At 47.9% G+C, this 21,405-nt stretch overlaps 10 protein-coding genes across 10 annotated transcripts; 3 read left to right on the forward strand and 7 right to left on the reverse strand.

Annotated features, from left to right (window-relative positions):
* Window positions 1–1,303: 1,303 nt before the first annotated feature.
* ERV25 (Erv25p) lies at window positions 1,304–1,948 on the reverse strand (the record flags this gene model as incomplete). Its single annotated transcript, XM_076686053.1, has 1 exon — window positions 1,304–1,948. The coding sequence occupies one exon, from the start codon at window positions 1,946–1,948 to the stop codon at window positions 1,304–1,306; it is 645 nt and encodes a 214-aa protein (XP_076539717.1).
* A 376-nt stretch (window positions 1,949–2,324) lies between these two features.
* TMA17 (Tma17p) lies at window positions 2,325–2,660 on the reverse strand (the record flags this gene model as incomplete). The annotated part of the gene is made up of 1 exon (XM_076686054.1): window positions 2,325–2,660. One exon carries the CDS (start codon window positions 2,658–2,660, stop codon window positions 2,325–2,327), a length of 336 nt encoding a protein of 111 aa, XP_076539718.1.
* Window positions 2,661–3,137: 477 nt separating this feature from the next.
* SSN2 (Ssn2p) lies at window positions 3,138–7,496 on the reverse strand (the record flags this gene model as incomplete). Its single annotated transcript, XM_076686055.1, has 2 exons — window positions 3,138–7,373; window positions 7,452–7,496. The coding sequence occupies 2 exons, from the start codon at window positions 7,494–7,496 to the stop codon at window positions 3,138–3,140; spliced, it is 4,281 nt and encodes a 1,426-aa protein (XP_076539719.1).
* Window positions 7,497–8,490: 994 nt separating this feature from the next.
* Window positions 8,491–9,510, forward strand: AAD16 (aldo/keto reductase; the record flags this gene model as incomplete). The annotated part of the gene is made up of 1 exon (XM_076686056.1): window positions 8,491–9,510. One exon carries the CDS (start codon window positions 8,491–8,493, stop codon window positions 9,508–9,510), a length of 1,020 nt encoding a protein of 339 aa, XP_076539720.1.
* A 74-nt stretch (window positions 9,511–9,584) lies between these two features.
* AMF1 (MFS transporter) lies at window positions 9,585–11,180 on the reverse strand (the record flags this gene model as incomplete). Its single annotated transcript, XM_076686057.1, has 1 exon — window positions 9,585–11,180. One exon carries the CDS (start codon window positions 11,178–11,180, stop codon window positions 9,585–9,587), a length of 1,596 nt encoding a protein of 531 aa, XP_076539721.1.
* Window positions 11,181–11,872: 692 nt separating this feature from the next.
* On the reverse strand, window positions 11,873–13,228 carry TRVA0_032S01068 (uncharacterized protein; the record flags this gene model as incomplete). Its single annotated transcript, XM_076686058.1, has 1 exon — window positions 11,873–13,228. One exon carries the CDS (start codon window positions 13,226–13,228, stop codon window positions 11,873–11,875), a length of 1,356 nt encoding a protein of 451 aa, XP_076539722.1.
* Window positions 13,229–13,629: 401 nt separating this feature from the next.
* On the reverse strand, window positions 13,630–15,153 carry AMF1 (MFS transporter; the record flags this gene model as incomplete). Its single annotated transcript, XM_076686059.1, has 1 exon — window positions 13,630–15,153. One exon carries the CDS (start codon window positions 15,151–15,153, stop codon window positions 13,630–13,632), a length of 1,524 nt encoding a protein of 507 aa, XP_076539723.1.
* A 667-nt stretch (window positions 15,154–15,820) lies between these two features.
* On the forward strand, window positions 15,821–18,481 carry TRVA0_032S01112 (lipase ROG1 family protein; the record flags this gene model as incomplete). Its single annotated transcript, XM_076686060.1, has 1 exon — window positions 15,821–18,481. One exon carries the CDS (start codon window positions 15,821–15,823, stop codon window positions 18,479–18,481), a length of 2,661 nt encoding a protein of 886 aa, XP_076539724.1.
* Window positions 18,482–18,638: 157 nt separating this feature from the next.
* TIP20 (Tip20p) lies at window positions 18,639–20,828 on the reverse strand (the record flags this gene model as incomplete). The annotated part of the gene is made up of 1 exon (XM_076686061.1): window positions 18,639–20,828. The coding sequence occupies one exon, from the start codon at window positions 20,826–20,828 to the stop codon at window positions 18,639–18,641; it is 2,190 nt and encodes a 729-aa protein (XP_076539725.1).
* Window positions 20,829–21,014: 186 nt separating this feature from the next.
* MRPL39 (mitochondrial 54S ribosomal protein bL33m MRPL39) lies at window positions 21,015–21,272 on the forward strand (the record flags this gene model as incomplete). The annotated part of the gene is made up of 2 exons (XM_076686062.1): window positions 21,015–21,021; window positions 21,079–21,272. The coding sequence occupies 2 exons, from the start codon at window positions 21,015–21,017 to the stop codon at window positions 21,270–21,272; spliced, it is 201 nt and encodes a 66-aa protein (XP_076539726.1).
* Between the last annotated feature and the right edge of the window lie 133 nt (window positions 21,273–21,405).

Here is a 21,405-nt window from a genome sequence, read left to right on the forward strand (position 1 = left end):
GTGAAATTGTTAATTGATTACCTGTTGGTGTTTTATACAGTACTGGGTTCTGTAATATTTGGTATTGATTAGCAAGGGGGAATCACGGCAGATGAGGTTGGAACGATGTCCCCCCACACTAGTCAACCCGGAGAGTCCGGTCTCTCGATTTGTCAACTTAATTGAGTGACCACGAAGGGATAATCAATTGACCAGTAAGATAACAATGTTATATGCGATTCTTCGGGGCTATATCAATCTTTAAAACGGCATATATGCCCGTCAATTCCGAGAATGCCGCACAATGCCTAATTAACGGTAATACCCGGGGTCCCGGCTGTTACAGGCCGGTACTATCATTATAGCGCGCAATGGGCAATTATTCAAGTATTGAAATAAATGAACAATTGCCGATACTCCGTAACTAACAATAGTTAGCACCACTAAGCAATTCTGAACTAATCGGCCGCCAATCTGATCGCAATCGCGATCGATAAACGGCGATAAAATAACGCTAATTATTACCAACTACAGTTTGCGCGCGCGCTCGCCATCGCGCTCTTTCTAGCTGGCGCCGCATAATATGCGGGCCAAGGAAAAGGAGGAATAGCCCAAAATCTATTCCACTGGTGAATGGCCATGGAAGATTTCCATGACAAGTTCCTCAATGAGGTGTATAACGAGCTATGCGATGAAGACGGTAGCCTTCCAACGGATGCGCTGGATGTCGCCATTGAAGCGCTGGAACTTCAGGATGTAATTGGCCCGGATGAGCTAAAACTGGAACTGGACCCTAAAGAAACGGGCCAAATTCCCAAAGACGCGTTTATATCTGTATTAGGCGAGTACCTTAACCCTCAGGCGGAAAATAAAGCTGAAGATAAAGATGAAAAAACGGTTGAAATAACCAATGAGATTCGCATGGCTTTTGGTTGGTTCTCTTCTGATAACAAATATATAACCCGCGAAGATCTCGTTCGAATTGGCAAAGAGACCAAAACGCTGTCGATTGATGCGACCACTAACGAACCGAAGGATCCACAATTGATTGATAAAATGCTATCGCTGGCCGGTAGCAAGGATAGATTAACTATATCAGATTTTGCTGCCATAATGAACGAATTCACTCAAATCTAACCACAGTACAATTGAGCGAATACATATGAACGATTAACTACCGGGTAGATAAATGAACGTACAGTCTAGCAATGAAAAAATAACAAGATATGAATGGAAACAATTGAATAAAATACATAGAAACGGAAAAAGCGTAACATCCATTCTACAAACATTTAATGCTCTTTTTTCCCCCCTCTTGGATCAATTAAATAATATGCTTAGCACGGAAGTAGGTTCGCAGATAATAGATCTGCCAGCATCCCAGAGCCAACAGGGCAAAAATGACACCAACCGAAAACACCTTCACTCGTCGATTAGTCGACTCATTGGTATTTCGCAGCCGGGTTTCTCGCACCTTGAGGTACTCGAGCTCCCGCTGGATCTCATCAGTCAGCTCCTCAATTCGTCGCAGCTCCAAATCAGTAGGCTTGAGCTTCTCCGCAGCCTGGATCGAGTTCCAGTCACGCGCATTGGCACCAATCTCAACGTCGAGCTCAATCTGTCGCGTCAATGGGCCCGGTCGGTTCTTGTCGAGGTGAGTATTCTCAAAACAGATGTCAAAAGCAGCATCAGTGTGAGCGGTGAACGCCATTCGCAGCTTGTCGGTTACGCCCTTTTTTCGGCCGTACTCATTGCCCTTGTTGTCAATGATGAAAATGTTGAGGTTCTGGCCGTCGCCAGTGTATCCACTCGACTTGATGTTGGCAATGACCATGGTATCCTTCGTCACAAAGTCTCGGATACATCTCGGGTACGAGTTCAGCGGCTTCGCCTCGACTTCAAACTTCAAGGCCACACACAGCTGGACCAGCCATGCCAGCAGAACAACGCTCAACGCCTTCACTTGCATCGTGGGATCTGTAATTGAACGTGCGAAACGAAGGTCGGATTGGAATGGTAGTGTGTCGCGCGTTTGCTTGCAAAGTTCAATATTGACGTGTCGAATAGTGTCGCCTTACCGCGTGCGCGCGCGACACGCCGCTCCCCCCTTCCCACCTCCTGGGGGGAAAATCACGTTCATCAAACCCCGCCACGCACCGTGCGGCTTAGGGCTTAACAGACAGATGCTACAGTACAGCTGTAGATATGGCGTAAGGGCGGTTTCTGCATAGCAATTTGCTTTCTTTAATAGATATCAATTGGCTGAATCTTGGATCTTTTAAGTGTCGTCATACTGTCGTAATTTCATTTTTTTTATCGTAGAAATTGGAGTAGAGTGGGGGTTATTAAAGAAAAACGCCATTTTCAGCATTACCGTTGGGCAGCTGGTTTTCATCTTCGGGGACGCCCAAGTCGCGCAGTCGCCGGAGGAGAATGTCGATCTTGTGACGGTGTTCAACAATTACATCTTCGTTTTCGTCAATGAACTGACGGTACAAACTCTTGTCTTCCTCGTCTTCGGACTTTTCAATCTCTTCTTTGAGTTCGTTGTTTGTTCGATTGAGATGGAAGATGGAATTCTCCAGCCGGTGCTTTTCGGCCTGGACGGCATCCACCGGCAAATCTTCCACTGCTTGTCGGAACTGATCCAAAGTCACCCGTTGGTTAAAGAGTGCTTCCATTTCGAACAGTTAAAAAATAGATGTGGAACGAATGGCTGATATCGAGAAAAAAAGACAAACAATTGTCACTAATAGGCACCTTACGTTCTGCGAGTAAATTATCCTACGACCGACGGTTTAGCTGGGTTATGTGGGTAGATAAAAGGGTCTGGCGGTGTTCGGTCCCAAGCCCGAGAGCCAACTAACCAATACGAGAGGTGGTTCGAAGACCGCCCCGTTCGGGAAAGTGTACGATAGTCAAATAAGGGAATAATATTACTATAGTAGTTTTAGAGTACTGGTAGGGAATTTGGAGAACCACGAGTAATACTTATAAAAAACAAAAAATACCATGGAAGGATGGCGGTATGTTGGTCCTACCCGTAATACCATAGTACCGTGGCAATGCTGTAATTAGCACCAGTTCTACCCATGCTGTAATCGAATTACCAATAACTTAATGCAATATACAGAGTACATTAATAATTAAATAATCGTCTATTCTATCCAAACTAAAACTTTTATCATTTTCTCGACCGCCTCAACGTGCCACGGCACAATGGTGTTTTCATTCGGACTAACCCCCGTGTACCCACCCAGCGAGGCCAACCGCCGGTAGTGCTGGAGTAGACTCTTCATAGAGCCCTCCCGCGCAGTAGGACAGTGGACCAACGAAAGCTCGAAAAGACGCTGTTCTCGCTCGCCGTTCACACTCGGCTTCAATAGATACCCCGTAATCAATGTGCGAGCATTGGCCGAACCTCCAGTGGTCCCCGCGTTGTTCATAAGCGGAATCCCTACTGGACCGTGAAGTATAACCCCATATGTGTCATCCTTAACATCCACTATCACGGCTTCTTCCGATTCTTTATTGTCGTCGAGTGAGTTGTTGCCATTGAGCGCTGACGGCGTCGCCATGCCATACATGTCTGGCGAATCCGTATCCTTTTGCGGCGTCTTCGGCGTAGTTCCGCTTCCATCTCTCGTACGCTTCCCAAGGCTCGATCTCTGGTTCTTTGCAAATGGAAAGAGCGCGCTGTCGCCAGATATAACCATCGAAGGCGAAATAACGGCATTGAGAAGGTACGTAAAGGTGATCTTTGACTGAGGCGATGCCTCCGCCAGCGAAAGCCATACCTTCAGTTCCTCCTCCGTCATCCTCCCGCTCTTTGACAGCGCAATGCGCCAGCGAACAGGTATCCGCGAAATTAGCTCCAGCGTTTTGTCCCAGACTTCCGCGCACACGTCTTCAAATGCCCGCGGGCGAGCCCCTGCCCGCTTCAAGCAGAACGACTCTACCTTGCCCGTCTCGCCCCACTGGTCGCTCCACGCCACTGCAAGCCACCGTCGGTCTTTGGAGACAGCGTAGGCAATGTGCATAAGCGTGTCTTCGTCCAAAAGCGAGCTTGAAGGAGTAGGAACAAACCTCAGCTGGATCTTGCTCGGGAAGCGCGAGAGAGAAAAGGCCGGATCGATACGGTCAATCTCACACGGCTTAACAACGTCTACCGCATGGTCAGACCGAATTTCACATCGATCATAAATATTCAATGCAAATCGCATCATACTGTACTGCGATGGCATGCGAATAGTGTCCTTAGCACTCACAGTGTCAGCGTCAACAAGCCGTAATGTAATGTGGGACTTGCTTCCGGCATTCAGCAACATATCCTTGAAGTCCGAATACACCTGAATAAGAGACATTAGAGAGGAAACCTGCTTGAATGGATTCACCATCAACACGAGGAGGTTCGTCGTAGTTGCCGCATGTTGCGTCTCCAGCCACGAAGGACCAATCTGGTTTGTCAGTTGCCGCACCTTCTCCATAGTCAGCTCAGGAGTCGCTCCTGAGTCAAGGTGATATTGGGCAATACCAGAGCTGACAACCCCGGGGATCTCAACGAACTCCATTTTGCCGAGCCCAGAGCCCTCGTAGGTAGTCTTAAGGAAGTTTATAAACGCACAGGTAGACGCTAGCATTCCAGCTCCCGACGGACAAAGCAATATGACCGCGATATCCTTCTCGCCATCCTGGGGAGCGAGCCCGAAAATCTTCCAGAACCGAAGTATCGGCGCTCTTGCTTTTATCAGCTGCTTGTTCCTCGCCATTGAATAAAATGGAACCTCGATAGGGAAGATAGTACTGACTAGTGCTCGTTGTTTAGCCGATGGCATTGCCGACATGGGCGGGACGGGGCCCTGGCTCTGCGCCTGTGCCTGCGATTGCGAAGCCTGTTGTGGCTGTGGTTGCTGTGCCTGTTGCTGCGAATGAGACAACTGCAGAGGCTGCTGATGGAGCGAAACAGGGACTCCACTGGACATTGGCGTGGATGAAGCTGAATTTGGCAAGTACCCCATGTTCCGCTGGTCAATGCTATTCTCCTGTGACGGTGTAACAGTGTCCAATGTAAGTGACAGCGTAGTAGAAGCAGTCACAGAATTCGAGGCGGAAGTCTCTTTTAGAGGCTGATTATCATCGGGCCTTTTAATATCGGGCTCCGGGTTTGGTGTTCCGATTTGCGTACCTGGCAGTGAACCGGGGTTTCCAGCACTTGGCAGAACACCTGAAGAAGCAGTATTCCTGGCTGCAGCCATCGCATCCGCGTCACTGAGGTTCATGATATCCCGGAGTGTAAGCTTCGTAACTTCAGGGAAAATGCTCGCTAGGCGCTTGACTATAGCCTCATCGGGGGACTCCAGTTTTGGCGCCGATGGCAGTAACCCTGTATACAAACCATCGTCCCACACAACCTGCTGGGAGAGCGTATTAACTACGCTTTCAAATGCAGACATTTCAGCAGGGGACGCGGGCTCAACTATTGATTCGAGGGGGTCTGGCACGCCCTGGGGGCCCGAAGTGAAGATATGTCGCCACTGGACCAACTGATCATTTTCAGTCAGAAATGGTGTGGAAGGGGCACCAATGGTATCTGGGTGATCGTGGAACGGCTTGGACTTGAAAAGGTCATTAGAGATTATAGATGGATGGTGATGGTTACCATCGATCATGTCGTTAGTCGTGATGTTAGTGTTGTCGTTACCGTCATTAATCTTTCTATCATAATTGTCGTGATCATTAATCGTAGGGGGAAACGAGAAACCGTTGGGTGCGGCGGCACCTGTTGGCTCTTCGTTATCGTCACTGTCATCGCCTTCGTCCATTGTGACAACTGAACTGGGCACATAGAATTTTCCTCCTGAAGAGTATTTGGCATCGAGTAGTTTTGAAATGAGGGGGTTGAATTTCAGCGGCGCAAAGGTGCTATTGAACTTGCCATCATCTTCGCTTTCAGCTTCTTGTGCATCGGAGACTGGCTTCATGGTATCAATAGTAAAGCTAAGCGAAGAATTCTCAGTAGGAGCTCTAGCACTCGGCTCCTTGTTGACTACCATATTCTGAGCCTCTGATTTCGTTTCCCCTTTGACTTTGGGGGATGACAGATTTGCCGCTGTAACATCGTGTTCCGTCTCTAGAGTAGCGGTCACATCGATGTCCATGCGGTCCTTCTTGGGAGACTCCGGTTCATCAAAAAAGTTGAAGTCTGCTTCAGTAATCTCCTCCTCATCCCCGAACAAGCTTTCGTCAAGATCGCCCCAATTTTCCTCTTGCCTACCAGGAGTGGCTCCCCAGCTGCCTTCACCGTCGGCTCCGCCATCGCGCTTCAACCCCTGTGGATCAGGTGGAGTAGGATATACAAGTGAGCTGTTGGCATTTGCATTAGCGGCAGCTGCGGTATGTTGGGCAGGGGCCTGGGTAGCCTGTGGCCGATTATTTGGTAGTTGCTGCTGTTGCTGTTGCTGTTGGTGAGTCGGCTGAGTCGGTTGCGTGTTTTGAGCCTGTGGAACAGGTCGCATCTGCTGCTGGTGATGATTTGGTAGATTGATGGTTTGCTTTGACTTCTTACTGTCCAAAACCCGCTTCATTACGGAAACTTCCTGCTCGGTTCTCTGAAAGACGTCCTCGGTATCTTCCCAGCTCACCACATCATTACCCTTGTCAACTATTCGCGAGGTTGACTGCCAGTAACAGAGCTCCAAAGGCCAGAGTGCCACTACCCCTGCATCCAACTTGACCTTCACCCAGCTCCTGAACTGATAGTTTCGCGGAGAACCCACAAAGTCCACACCTGTAGTCATTTCCAGCAGTTGACAAAATTGGGTCACGTTCTTTGGAGCATCTGCGAGCTCAACAAACTCAGCAATTGACGACGAAGGCGCCAAAACCAGTTTGATCGTCCCTCGGCTCTGGATACCCCCGCCGAGATCACTCTTTTGGAACCGCGTGAGGTCTGTCTTCTCGTAATACACTTTAAGATACAACTCCCCGGTCGCAGTAAAAGCTGGATCAATATGTATCAGCTTCCCCGTCGTAGGCGATATTATACTAGATCCGAATGGAACAAAAGCGCCCGATGAGATCAGGCTATAGTACACCATTGACTTGAGGGCCGCTAATAACGCGGCGTAGGATGCAGGCTGGGCTACCTCTGTGCTTGCCAGGGTCGAACATAGCAGCAGCCCCGTCGAAGTCTCTCTCAAGTTAAAGGCTTGGTTCGGGGCCGGTGGGGACGCGTCCTCGAAGAGTGAGAAAATCCACAATTCTGTCCCTGATAAGTGGACCAGTGCTCCAGGGTGTTCTCTCCTTAGCGACCATTCCGCCTGAGCCAGTAGCGTCTTATCAGGCGTCGGCAGGACGCTCATAAAGACTCTGTAAGATACCTGGTTAAAGGTTCCCTATACGCATGTACAACATGTTAGCGACTTGATTTTTCTCAAAAAATAAGGGGAGTAAAGCCTTTTCGGGGCACTTACAGCCTTGAACAGATTCGACTGTGCATTTTCAGCGTGCACCGTCATCACATAGGCTTGTACCGTCTTTCTATATCACTTTGAAGCGACTCGATCAGCTTTTTTTTTTCAGTTCGTGATGTGTGCTTGTCGGTGGTAATTTGGGAGTCGGTCTCCCCACTATTCATCAGCCGCATACGAAGTGGTCGAGTACACTTTCGATTTGACTAGAACTGTGATATGAGGTTGATGAGGGAAAAAAAATTAGTGGATAAAGTTACTGCAAGAGGAATTCAATCGATTCACTTGAACCTATGTAGATCTCAATCAATTGAGGAAATAATATTGGGTTTATTAACAGGTTGTATCATCATGCTTCAGCATAAGATCTATCGATCAATATCGATATAGATCGATCCATGGATCAAACAAATCTACCAAATTTACAGAATAGAAGTACCAATCGGGTTTATTTCTTTAAAGTGTGCTGTTTTCACGTTATAAAAATATAGAGGCTGTACGAAGAGAGCCCTAACATGGCTCTTTAGATCTGAACGATCCAAACTAGATGTAATAATTGTAAGCTAATGTATCGGCACTATATTTACATCATGACAGGCGATATAGAATATAGTAGACTGATTTCCAGTCCAATAAGTCTATTTGCTACTCCACTATCGTATATCCCCATGCATTATACGCCTCTGGTTCACTACGTAGCGCCGTTAAGCGAACCAGGGATCACAAATTGAGCAAAATACCCCTACGGTATAATACCAAGCTATCGTAGAGCTATAGAATCTAAGAGCTATAGAATCTAATCGTTTATCTCCGCATCGTTAGGTATGGCGAGGCGGAGTTATATGTCCGACGGACGGACTTTACCCCATCCCCGTCCATCTTGCTGTTATCCCCGCTCTATCAGGTTACGCGTAATGCTTTTGTATTAGCAATCATGACTCGATACCTATAGAAGCTCAGGAAGAGGTACAATATAGAACAATATAAAAGGACATGGTTTATCTAGGATTGTAGTCAATAACTTAGCAGTGAAAATAAAACAATGGAATACGTACGATTGGGCAACAGCGGTCTCAAGATCTCCCGAATTATCCTCGGCGCAATGAGCTTTGGCACAAAGCAATGGGCCGACTGGGTTATCGAGGACGAGGAATTGGTAATGCAATTGCTCAAGCAGGCATACGATGCCGGGATTCGGACAATTGATACTGCCGATGTGTACTCCAACGGCCAGTCCGAGGTACTTGTTGGCAAGTTCTTGAAGAAGTACAGCATTCCTCGGTCCACGGTCGTGATCCTTACTAAGGTATTCTTCGTCAGCGACAATGAGAAGGGCAGTACTGCAACTATCTACTCTCAGGATTCCGAGTTCGAAAACCGGAAGGGCCTCTCAAGGAAGCACATCATGGACGCAGTCGAGAGATCTGTCTCGCGACTGGGGACTTACATCGATGTGTTGCAAATCCATAGATTCGACTCAGAAACTCCAATTGAGGAGACCATGTGCGCACTGAACGATGTAGTCAAGAGTGGACAGGTTCGATATATTGGAGCTTCGTCCATGAGAGCTTGGCAATTCGTGATGATGCAGGAATGTGCCGAGAAGAACGGATGGCACAAGTTCATTTCCATGCAGAACCATCACAGCTTGCTCTACCGTGAAGAGGAGCGAGAAATGAACCCATACTGCGAGGCTACCAAAGTTGGGCTCATTCCCTGGAGCCCGCTTTCACGCGGAATGCTCGCCAGACCAAGAACTGTGGTGGACACTGAACGATTCAAGTCAGATAGATATGGCCAGCTCTCTGTTTCCAAATACAGCCAAGCTGAGTGGGATATCATCGATCGCGTCGAAGAGATTGCTAAGAAGAAGGGCGTGTCAATGGCGGAGGTTGCTATTGCTTGGAGCTTGTCCAAGGGAAACAGCCCTATTCTGGGCCTGAATAAGCCAGAGCGTATTGACGAAGCAGTCGCTGCTCTCAAGGTCAAGCTTACGGAGGAGGAGACCAAATACCTTGAGGAGCTTTATGTGCCAAAGGCAGTCGAAGGTCACGCTAACTAACCCTTTGGTGCTCCGCTTAGCATTCAAATATAGTTGCTTATACTGTGTAAGAAATACTAAATAGGTAATAACTATCAAGTCTTTCTGTGTCTATCCTTCAGCCCTCTTAGAAGTGCCCCCAGCGAAACTACTAAAGACAGAGCACCAAAGCCAATGCCGACGTAAGCTGCGCTGTGAATGCCTTTAAGAAATTCGGAAGGATTCTGCGGGCTGGGCACAATGTTGAACTGGACTGTCTGGGCCATACTAATGCCAGTAATAACCCCATAATTGACCACTGTGTTGACAAGCGAGGCTGCAATACCTTGATAAGCTTCCTGTACTCCTTCGCTTAATAATAGCGTAGCAGCCGGGAAACCCATGCCGACTCCCCATGGCTCAATGATAATAGAAATAAACGCTTGAGTCCAATACGTTTGATGCAGGGGCATAGTGGCCACCAGTGTCACAGCAGTGACAAATGCAATTGATGCAATGGTAAGAATGCTCCAAGTGGGTACCTTGAACATGAGCTTGCCACTGACAAGCGCAGCAATTGTGCCGCTAATAGGAATAGGAACCACATACGCCACTGTCAACAGAGCAGAGATATCGCGAATGGCCCAGATCTGATAGAGAAACACTAGCCAAATACCGAAAGCACCATAGCCAAAGAACAGACTGACCAAAGTTACCAAAGTCGTTGTAGGGCAAAGGGATAACGGAATTAATGGCTGGTCAGCAATATGCGATTCCACATAAATAAACGCAGCAAAGAACACAATCCCTAATATAAGGAGGATATATGTGTATGGATCAGTCCAGCCGACAATCTGAGCCTGAATCCAGGCTGCCTGAAATAAAACCAAGCCTGTCACACCAGTCAGACATCCCCAATAGTCAAATGCCCTACACCTTGCTTCATCGAGGACATTTTTGCAGGGAATGCAAAAGTGTGCTGCAAGAGCGACAATTGCAGCACAAATGGCCGTCAGGTAGAACGCCCACGACCAAGTGGTCAGCTGAGCGAAAAGACTTCCAAAGAGCGACCCCATGAAGAATCCAATAGGAGCACAGGCACCAAACAGACCAAATACTAGATTTTTGCGAGAACCTTCTGGATACACTCTGCCAAGCAGGGCCAAACCATTGGGTGCCATAAGGGCCGGGCCCAGCCCTTGTAAGCCTCTACATACATCAAAAAATATGGCCGTACTTCTCACATATCGACTGAGCCCCGTAATGAGCGACCATAGAGACATCCAAACAAACCCCAAGGTGAACATCTTCTTATGACCGTACATGTCGCCTAATCTTCCTGCTGGTAAGATAAACGTACCCACGGCAAGGGCATAACCTCCCACATACCAACTTCGCTCACGGCCGTCATGGAACCAGTCAGCAAGAATAGGAACAATCGCATTGACCATACCAATTCCCGCTTGGAGGAACAACTGCGCGCAGAGGATAACTGTTAAGAATATCACCTCGCGGAACAGAGACATCGGAGGGTCAGTTTTGGGATTACTAGCCTCTGGAGGATGGTTTACTAATGCAGAGGCCCTGGGGCCTATTTTCTTCTCTTCATCGCAGGATTGCATTGTTGACGTAGCGACCTGATTTATCTTGTCATATTCCTCCGACAAAGAAGCCTTGAGCGGCTCCGCAGTGTAGTCATGTTCTAGAGTCATGAACAACAGCCTACAACTGTATCACAAAAGGTTCATTAATTATCCTACTTTTTTTGGTCATACGATAGTATGTTTTGCTGAGTTATTCAAAAAAAAAAATAGGAATAAGAAATATATCTTGGGGTAAAAACTGACTAAAGCGAAGGTGGATACATGTCGGTTTTGTCTCGTATCGGAGATAGTGATTCTACCTACCAGACATCACTAACATTTACCTGGTAATAGTGATCCCACAATGTCATCAACTGCACGGCCTACAGTAGCCGCCTTGGAATTCCAGAGTCAGAGCTTTATCATATATTCGCTTCTTCTTATTTTACTAATGAGCAGGTATAAGTGATCAGGGTGATTAATTTTTTGGCCATCGTCTCCCAGCTCCCCAACACGAAGTGGAGCTACGGGAGCTCGAGGGCCTGGCCCTGTAATACTCTTCTCTATTCGTAGTTGCAATTGGGGGACCAGCTGATTCCCGGTATCCTCGACAGACAGTAGCAAAGAGGACAAAAAGCGCAGTTTATGTTGACACGGATTTGGTCAAATTGCAATGACCATGTTTACACTTTTTATTTTATTATAGTCATCCCATCCACATCGTAGTTTTTATCTATAACTATTTATTCAACGCATTGTACATCGACTATACCAATACCGGTATTTTACGCAATTCCGTGGCTCAGCCATGGCTAGGAGACTCAATGGGCAATGTCAACTTGGCAAGTAGTTACCGGCTTGGTGGACCAATTACGAGTCTTGCGGTAATTAGAGAAGCGAGAAGCTGGTATTGTTATCATGTCAGATTCAAGAAAGTGGTCGCGGTTGTGGCCCGCCAGAGATCTTACCGAAATAACCATCAGGTGTGGGCTACTTTGCACCCAGCGACCTATTACCCAATCAACCACGTCTCTAGTGACTCGCTTTACTTGCTTTAAAGGCAGAGAGCAATAGACTCTTTGGCAAGTAAACGCCAAATCACCAAGCATTTTCGCTGCGTCCACAGTATCAAGCGACCCAGGTAAATGCGTAAACGATCCAGTCATGCTTACCTCCTCGCGAACCCTCAACATGATCTCGGCTAATGGAGTGAGATCCCTGCACCGCGTGAATTCCATAAACAGCCTGTCTAATCCTCCTGCGCTCGACACTAGTCTCTGTATTCCCGCGACTTCATCTTCCGGAATTTTTCCAGAGGTGCCATAAAATTTCACGTACAGGTCTCGCAACTTTGGCAAATGAAGTTTCATCAGCGCAAGCTCGCGGTTAGTACATGATAGTTTAGTGCAACCTGTACACTCTATTCTTGTCCCCTCAATATTTTGGCTTCCCCCAAGTGCTAAAGACTTCAACGTACTTGGCATAACCAATGGCTTGTCATGGCGCCAGGGGAAAGCTTTTAAGATCAGTGTCAATTCAACGAGATTGGTGCATATTTCAAGATGCCGTTGAAGTTCAGAGTCCTCCAACATCTCTCCTCGCCAAATTAGAGCCGTTACATACTGAGAAATCTCTGCAAATGCGTCATAATTCGCTGGCTTGCTAAAGCAGCTACCCTTGTATTCAAGCTTTCTAACCATGGGTGCAATAGCCGCCAGCGCTCGGTACGATCCGGGCACATACTGAATGGCTAGCTCATCAACAATCCTCAAAGCAATCAGTTTGTGGAAGCGATGGAGGGCTTTACAAAGGCGGTCAAGATCCTCAGCCGTTATACGTGTCATTGGATATTGGAACCACAGTGTAAGCCGAGTTACAGCACACACACAATCTTGCTCAAGAGCATTCAGCCCACTACTACTATCCACGTTAACGGAGCACTTAGTCACCCAGCTCGGTCGAGACATGATTTTCAGCGCATCATCGCCGTAAAAACGGGCAGTACGGTCGTTTATCAAAAAGGCCGACCAATTTTGACAGTTGAAGTGAACGCTAAATGATGTAGTCTTTTCCGCAGCCGCGTTAAATGCTTTGTTGACAAAGAGACAATGCAAAAGGCTCTTGTCGAGATATTGAAATATGATAAGCCATATTTCTGGTGGAACTTTTTCAATCATGTCCAATACCGTTTTCTGGCGGAGTTAGTTTTCTGTCTCTCATTATTTCCGATCAACAAGATGCATTGGAGTGATACGAATATGACAACTACCCAGCTAGTTAAAGAGCTCAATTGTGTCTGGTTATGGCTCTGTCGTACTACTACTAACGAACTCTTGAAGATTGAAATTGTCTTAAGTTAATCCCAATCCTCGTGATATCGAGTCGTGCGGCTGATGGACATGTAACACGCGTACGCGGGTACCGGCCGGTCGCGGCCTTATGTACGCAGATCATCGCATACATACATTATGTAGTACACATTGTAGTGTAGGTGGGTTACAAAATGCACCATGTATGCATATTGAAATTGAAATTCACCGCCATTCCATTATAGGACCTTATACGCTGATATTTAGCATTAAGCAGGGGGCTTCGGGGTACAATAGTTGCGGTCCCTTCTAACCCATATATCATGGGCTGTTCCTACAAAAGAGATACAAACCCCGAGCCCACTCAGCCCTACGCCAAGATATAAAGCGGCTCGTATACCTCGGAAAATTTCTTCTGGAGTTGCAGGATTAGGCATAATATATACTTGAACCGTCTGCGCAAAGCCGATACCAGTAATAATTGAGTAGTTTACAATTGTGTTCACCAACGAAGCGGCAACCCCTTGCAGTTCAGAAGGCACCACTTCACTTACCAGTAACGTAGCAGCCGGGAAACTCATACCAATACCCCAGGGCTCGAATATTACTGAAAAGAAGTTTTGAGTCCAGTATGTTTGGTGCACAGGCATTGTTGCTAGAAGAATGCAAGCAATGAAGAATGCAATTGTTGAACAATTGAGCACAAACCATGTCGGGATCCTAAACATAATTAAGCCGGTAACAATAGAAGCAATTACGCCACTAATAGTTATAGGCGAAATCGCCCCGACTGTGAGGATAGTTGAGTACTGTTTGATAAGGGCCCAGGTCTGATAGAGGTAGACAATCCACACTCCAAATGACATCCAACCGCACGAAAGACTCGCTAAGGTTAAAATTGTCTGAGTCGGGCAATATGTCATTGGAACTAACGGCCGCTTTGCGACATATTTCTCAACGACGATGTATGCGCCAAAGAACACCACTCCGAGAATTAAAAGCACGTAGGTATATGCTCGGGTCCACTTTACAACGTGAGCCTGCCCCCATGCAACGTTGAAAAACACGAGGCCAGTAACTCCCGTGAATGCTCCAAGGTAGTCGAACCCATCGCACTTAGTGTCTTGATCCGCACTGATGGGAGGGAGGACAAAGTGCCCTACAATAGCCGCTACTGTGGCCATTATTGCCATGAGGTAAAATGACCATGACCAGTGGGCAAACTGACTGAGCAGTGCGCTGAGAAGGGCTCCAACGGTATAACCTACTGGAGCACCGGCGCCAAATAATGCGAATGCCATATTTTTACGAGGTCCACTAGGGTAGACTTGTGCCAGCATAGCCAACCCGTTTGGTGTCATGAACGCTGGGCCAATTCCTTGAAGACCTCTACAGATGTTGAAGAAAACACTTGTGCTGGCGTATCTCGCAAAGCCAGCAATTAACGACCAGAGTGCCAGCCACATAAAGCCGAGCATAAACATGGGCTTGTATCCAAACATGTCACCTAGTCTACCGGCAATTAGAATAAACGAGCCCATCGTCAAGGTATACCCAGCGACGTACCAACCTGCGGTATCGGTATCTCCAAACGTTTCTGCAATGATCCCCAGGGGCACATTTGCCATTGCGACGCCCCATTGTGGGAACAGCTGAGCGGAAAGAATTATCGACAAGAACATTAATTCTCTCACCAAGTCCATTGGCGGGTTGGTTGTGTTATTAACTGTACTTGAAATGTCATTCTGTCCTGGAGAGTCCTTCGTTTCTCTGTTGTCGCTCTCAGCTTCCATTGTACGTGCTTTGCTATATCATCCCCTGGTGCATTCTCCAATTTGGAAGAAAAAAATTGTTACATGAGCTTATTTTTGATTTGTATCATATCATACTACACTGTACTCAGGGTAGCTCGATAGAGTCGAGGCATGTCTCAGGCGCGCATAAGCCGCAGGGATCTGGTCGACCCGCATATGAGCCGCAGCATAAATCTTCGCTGAGCGTACTCCCTCTACGGTTATAGAGCCATTAGCCCGCAGGATAAGTCCGCCAGCTGCCGCCTCAATCAATTGAGGAACGTAACTTATAATACTACACCATACTTTGGAATTCGCGGCTTCACACTCTCACATTGCCTGCCCACACTCTTCTTTTGTAAACGCCCCAGTTCGCTATGAAATTAATTAAACCGCTGCTTTATGTCATCCATCTCCCATGATCCAGCAATCAGGCCAGCAACTAATCAGCCGTTCCCCAACAACCGCGGATGTCGGGGCAGGTCGGCGTTTGACGAGGGAGTTATTCCGGGCCGGAAAACCGACCACTTGATAACCATTAAGGGTAGCTGTACCATACTGAACGACCGAACATTGATTGAACGCATAGGCGAAGATGGCTGGGACCACGGACGACGAGTCACCTACGTCGTTGAATCCACCTCCTTTTAGCCGGACAAACAGGACCATGACCGGCCTCGTTACAAAACAGGTCCTCTATCGGACAAAGTCGCGGCTCAAAGTTGGTGAACTTAACCGGTTTGTCGTCACTTACACCCCGGATAGGGACTCTTCGCGGATCCCAGGGCAGGATACGTGTCTGTGGTTGCGGATTAAGAACACAGAGGCTATGCCACTGCGGGCTGCCTACCTTGCTGGGCCGTACATCTTGTACGTTGATGTCCGGCCGGGCGACTATGACCAGAACAGGAATGTGTTTTCGACAGCGGACCAGCCGGTTTATGAACCTCAATTGAAAGCTGCGCAGTCGTTCTATGCCCAGCTGTACATGTACCGGTTCCAGGAGGTGTATACGTGGACAATTGATGTGGTGAGCCAGATTATCTTCTCTCAGAATGCCTCAGTGCAATTTGAGCTCATGATTGGCCACGAAAAGGATGACTTGCATTCCTCCCTGCCAGTTATCGGCTCCATGACTCCTTCAGGGATCCATGTGCAAAAGTACGAGACACTAGACTTGTGGAACACTCCTAGCCCGGATTATGCGAAGCCAGTGCATCTCGTAGTGGTTACACATGGATTGCATTCTAATACCGGCGCTGATTTGCTTTATTTGAAGGAGAGAATAGACGAAACAGCTCGTAGAGAGGGCAAGAACATCATTGTACGGGGGTACTTTGGCAACGTGTGCAAGACAGAGAAGGGGGTCAAGTATCTTGGAAGAAGGCTGGGCGACTATATTATGAAGGAACTGGTCCCTAAAAACGGCAGACCGTTTAAAGTGACGGAAATTTCGTTTATAGGCCATTCCCTGGGCGGGCTGGTCCAGACCTTTGCCATTGCGCATATCCAGCACACGGATCCGAAGTTCTTCGAGCGCATAAGGCCCGCAAATTTCGTTACCTTGGCGACACCGTACCTTGGATTATCTAATGAGAATCCTGGATACGTCAAATTTGCGCTAGACATAGGGTTTGCTGGCAGGACTGGCCAGGATCTGGGGCTCACTTGGAAGCCCAGCAAAAAGAAGCACCACAAGCCGCTGCTCGAGATTCTTCCGACAGGCCCGACTCACGTTGTTCTTCAAAAGTTTAAGCGCAGAACACTCTACGCGAACGCCGTGAACGATGGTATTGTTCCGCTGAGAACTTCGGCCATACTCTACCTCGATTGGCGCGGTATCGCCAAGGCTGCCCAGGCGAAACGAGGTGAAAAAGTATCAGGTAGTAGCAGCCCAACGGAACATCACCGCAACGAAGAGGGAAAGAAGTTCAAGAGAAATTACACTATGGGAAGTTTGAAAAGTAAAAGTGAGAAATCCGAGAGCTCTGCTTCGGGGTCTTCGTCTGAGAATTTGACGACTCGGAAAGGGTCTACAAGCAGCGAGAAAGACCTGACCGCAACGTCACTGGAGGATCAAGAAGAAGACAAACCATCAATGCATAGTGTCAAGGAGGCTGATGAAGACGATGAAGGAGGGTCGGCTACGGGAGAAATTCCAGAAGACCCGAGTCTCGCCGAGGTTGATAAATCGCACGAAAATCCAGTGACTAAAGCCTTTACAAAGGCGCCCATGGAAGTATTCAATGCCTTTGCTGGCCCACTCAGCTCCCTCATGTCATATGTGGCTCCCCAGGCAGGCGGCAAGCGGCCCGGAAAAATCTACCAGCGCAGTCAAACAGTTGATCCGGCAGACTATTCCAAGGCCGAAGAAGGTGAGCATCACGATGAGTCGTCAACACTTCCGAAGAAAACTTCTATGCTGGAATCGGGGGTGTCAGTGCTTCTCCCGCCGCTTCCACCGCTAAGCTTCATTGTAGATCCTGCTACTCGCCCTAGTAGCATCTTCCATGATAGACTGTACTCTGATCGTGACCTTCCAGCGCGACGGTACAGCCGAAAAACTTCATTTCTCAGTCCAATCACCCCAAAATCGCTCCACTCCAACTCCAACTCCAACTCCAGCGATCCGAATGGCGAATCCTCTAACAGTGACGGAAAGGTGGAAAAGGCAAAAGTCGAGGAGCGTATTGCTAGGGACTGGCATAAGGGCCTGATCTGGCGTAAAGTTCTTGTTAGCTTAGAACCTGACGCTCACAATAACATTGTTGTGAGAAGGAGGTTTGCCAACGCCTATGGGTGGCCGGTTATAGACCACCTCGTGGAGAGTCACTTTGGCCCTGGGTCTGAGACTCCTTTAAGGCAATCATCCCATACCCCTAAGCTTACTGGTGTTGACGTGCTACGTTCTTCAAAGTTCTCCAGGAATCGTAATGTCGGAGAGAATTTGCCGTTTAACGTTCCGACTACTTCATCACGATCGTCCCCCAAGGCTTCCACGGATTCTGACCAAATTGATCTCAGCTCTTTAGCAATTGATACAACGACTCCAGATGAGATTGACCACCCAGTATCTTTGGCCAGGGCTTCCACTTCCGACTCTGTTGGTACAGCTGCTGCCTGGGAGACCCATCTTCGCAGCAGAGACGATGGCACCGAATCCGAGGAGGAAGGCATTGTTCATAACGTTGGCCTGTGGATAGACAATCTTCGTGATATTGGAAGTCTCAATCTGAACTCCTTCGTCGATGCCAAGCGCAGTGACGTTGACACTAACGACTCTGAACTTCTTGAGGAAGTTATGGAGGGACGTCCACCCACTTATTAACAACCGGATACGTATTCAAAAGACCATCTAGTCTACTTATTTATTCACACATAAAGCTTAGTATAAACTTAGAATGGAAATTAGCAGTGTACAGTGTAAGAAGCGTTCTAAGCCTTATCCTGCATTTCGAATACTGCCGGGCAGCTGGAATGATTCGCTATCTACGTCTATGAATTATGCCCCTAATATCATTTTCTGTCAGAGCCCCTCCCGTGGATTGCATCAAATTGCTAACGTTGAGCTCCTCGACCGATAACACTTCGGCAGCTGCATCAAGCTTCCGGAAAGAACTGTCCAGCGGCAGAAGCAAGGTCTCCCACAGCTCCGCCACATCTTTTTTCAACTGCTGCCCGCCGGCAATGGTAAATACATTAGACTGAACCAGGTAGTTCCAGATATAGCGCTGCAGGTCATGGCCAAAGGACTTGGACAGGCGCAGGTAATCGACCGAAGTAAAGAAGCTTCGCAAAAAATCAAGTTCCTTTGAAAGCGTCTTAATTGGGCGGACAAGTTTGCTTGACACTTCGGTACTAGCGGATTGAGGCTGCCAATCCGACTTCCTCAAGTAGTCGTGCATGGCTGTCTGGAGCTCCTTCTTAAGGAGGCTTTGGACTGTTAGGAACACTCGCTCCTTGAGCTTAGAATAGGAAGCGATAGTCTCGTCGAATAGCGTACCGTCCTCTTCCTCGTTATGAGGGATAGTTGCTTGGCTGTCTTTCAGGGCAAGGGAGGTCTTGTTATCCAGCTTCTTGGAGCTGCTCGATAGTTTAGATATATCATCCCACAACTCCAGGAAGAACACACTTTGTCCCCAGATTTCCAGTGTCGTGATGATATACTCGACACTGCCATAAATTCTACAGAGCCGTTCGAGACCCGCAATTCCAGACACAAGCTGTTGGTCCTCAGCAGACACTCCTCCGATGGATCTCGAGAGCGAGGACCGCATAGAATCGAAAGCATCTATCGACTCATGCAGTCGGGTGTAATACTTGTCAAGCAAGTCTAGCTGGACTTTGAGCAGGAATCGTAGTCGATAATTCACAGAGCTGAGAGAGCAATAGTGCTCAGTAATACCCTCGAGAAGGTCCTTGAGGTTAATAGCAGACTGCGTAGGTTTAGTTTCGCTAGAATCAACACTTTCCCAGTCAATCTTCCATGCGTTTGGAGATTCGATAATCTCTTTGTATCTGTTTAACGTGGTTTCTCGCTCCAGTGCCAGCCAGGTGTCAAACCGACTATCCTTTGCTAGCATATCCCCTGTGACGCCCCTCCAATTTTCTTGATGGCGTGGCGAAAAGTAGTAGCGCTCTTTAAGGCTCGTATCAAAGTTGACTGTTTCATAGACCAGGTGAGATAGAAGGTTAGCGTCAGCCTGGATCTGAGGGAAGAGCGCGTCCAGCTTTCTATACACCGACGGGAGCATTGCGACGATAAACTCGTGCATGGCGTTACGGTCTTGGAACCGGGGTATGTCGTGTAGTAAAGGGTTCACTACGGCGTTGAGGAAATCCATATTCTCATCAACCACGTTGGTGAAATGGTTAAAAGCCCACTCGGGCTTGTCGCTTCGGTTAGTATCTCTATCGCTCTCAAAGTGGTACTTGAATCTCAGATCCAGTGGCTCAGCTAGGACGCGGAACGCACCCAATGGCTCCGGTCGCACTGGAGAAGTCGTGTGGAACTGTTCAGTACGTAGAGCGTTCTCAAACAGCGGTGCAAACTCTTCTTTTTCAGGCATCTTCTTGGGCCAACCAGATTTTTCCAGGAAGGACCTCAGCTTTGAGTAGCACAGCTCCTGCACTGGTCTCCGAATTGAGAGCTCAAACTGCTGGAGTCCTTTCTGAGCCAGAGCCGCAATTACGGGGTTAGAGCTAGTAGAAAAGACGTACAATCCCTTTTCCTCGCCGGCAAGGTTTCCGTACAAACCAAGAGCTTTATCAATTGATCCGCCTTCCTGCAAGTAGTCAGGGAGCTCTTCAATTGCTGCTCGCACTTTGTGGAGCCTTAGCAGTACCTGATGACCCTTGGAGAGAGTCTGCAAATGCTCGAATTGTGCAATGGCCTCCCCTCCAAGCGCATCGTCAGCGATTTCTCCGAGATGCTTTCTCATCTCTCTGTCCGAGGGAACGGATTTCATTACCGTAGGCTTAAGTCCAACTAGGAACGACTTCAAGCCCTGCACGGTCTCTATTCGGCTCTCAATGACCTGTTGGTGCTCTTTTTCAATCTTTTCTTGGATGGAGGAAATCTCTTGCTTCGTCAGACTGGACTGGACCTCCAGTTCACGGTCTAGCGTCTCCCAGTCCGGGAATTTCTCGTCCAGAGCGGCCCGAATCGACCCCATATCTTCTGTCCTGTTTGTTGGAATGGCCAACGTGTGTCGCTGAGACGATTTTTGGTGATGTGCGGCGCGCGAGAAAGGTGGGCACGGCTGTGTGCATTGGGACTTTTAACGAGCAGAGTGAAAAATTGACTTTGGCGATCACGAATTGGAGAGGTCAATAGACATTGAGGAGGAGAAAGACAAAAGATGGCCAGTAAGTGGTTCGAGGAGCAAGGAAATAAGGGGGGATGTGCTAACTTTTGGGATTTAGAGGATAAGTCTAGACTGACGTTGATCAAGCTTGTGTCTTCCGCTAAGACCGGGTACATGCGATACATCTTCCGACCACGGTCGTCTCCTATTGTTACGCAGGTGCGATACGACCCTCTGGCGAAGCGACATGTTCTCTTCACCGAGAGCAGGAAGCGAAAGGTTGCTGAAGTGAAACAGAAGGTCTTCCAGTAACCGATTCTTTTTAATGCATTATGTATGATCTTGTATATATTCTAACGTGAAATTTTTATTACCTGCGATACCGGTGGTGCCTGTAGAGTATATCAATAAGAGGATGAAAAGTACTGACTATCTTGTTCTGGAG

Source organism: Trichomonascus vanleenenianus (genome assembly GCF_965637985.1).
Source record: "Trichomonascus vanleenenianus strain CLIB 3782 genome assembly, contig: TRVA0_032S, whole genome shotgun sequence".
Taxonomy (NCBI): domain Eukaryota; kingdom Fungi; phylum Ascomycota; class Dipodascomycetes; order Dipodascales; family Trichomonascaceae; genus Blastobotrys; species Blastobotrys vanleenenianus.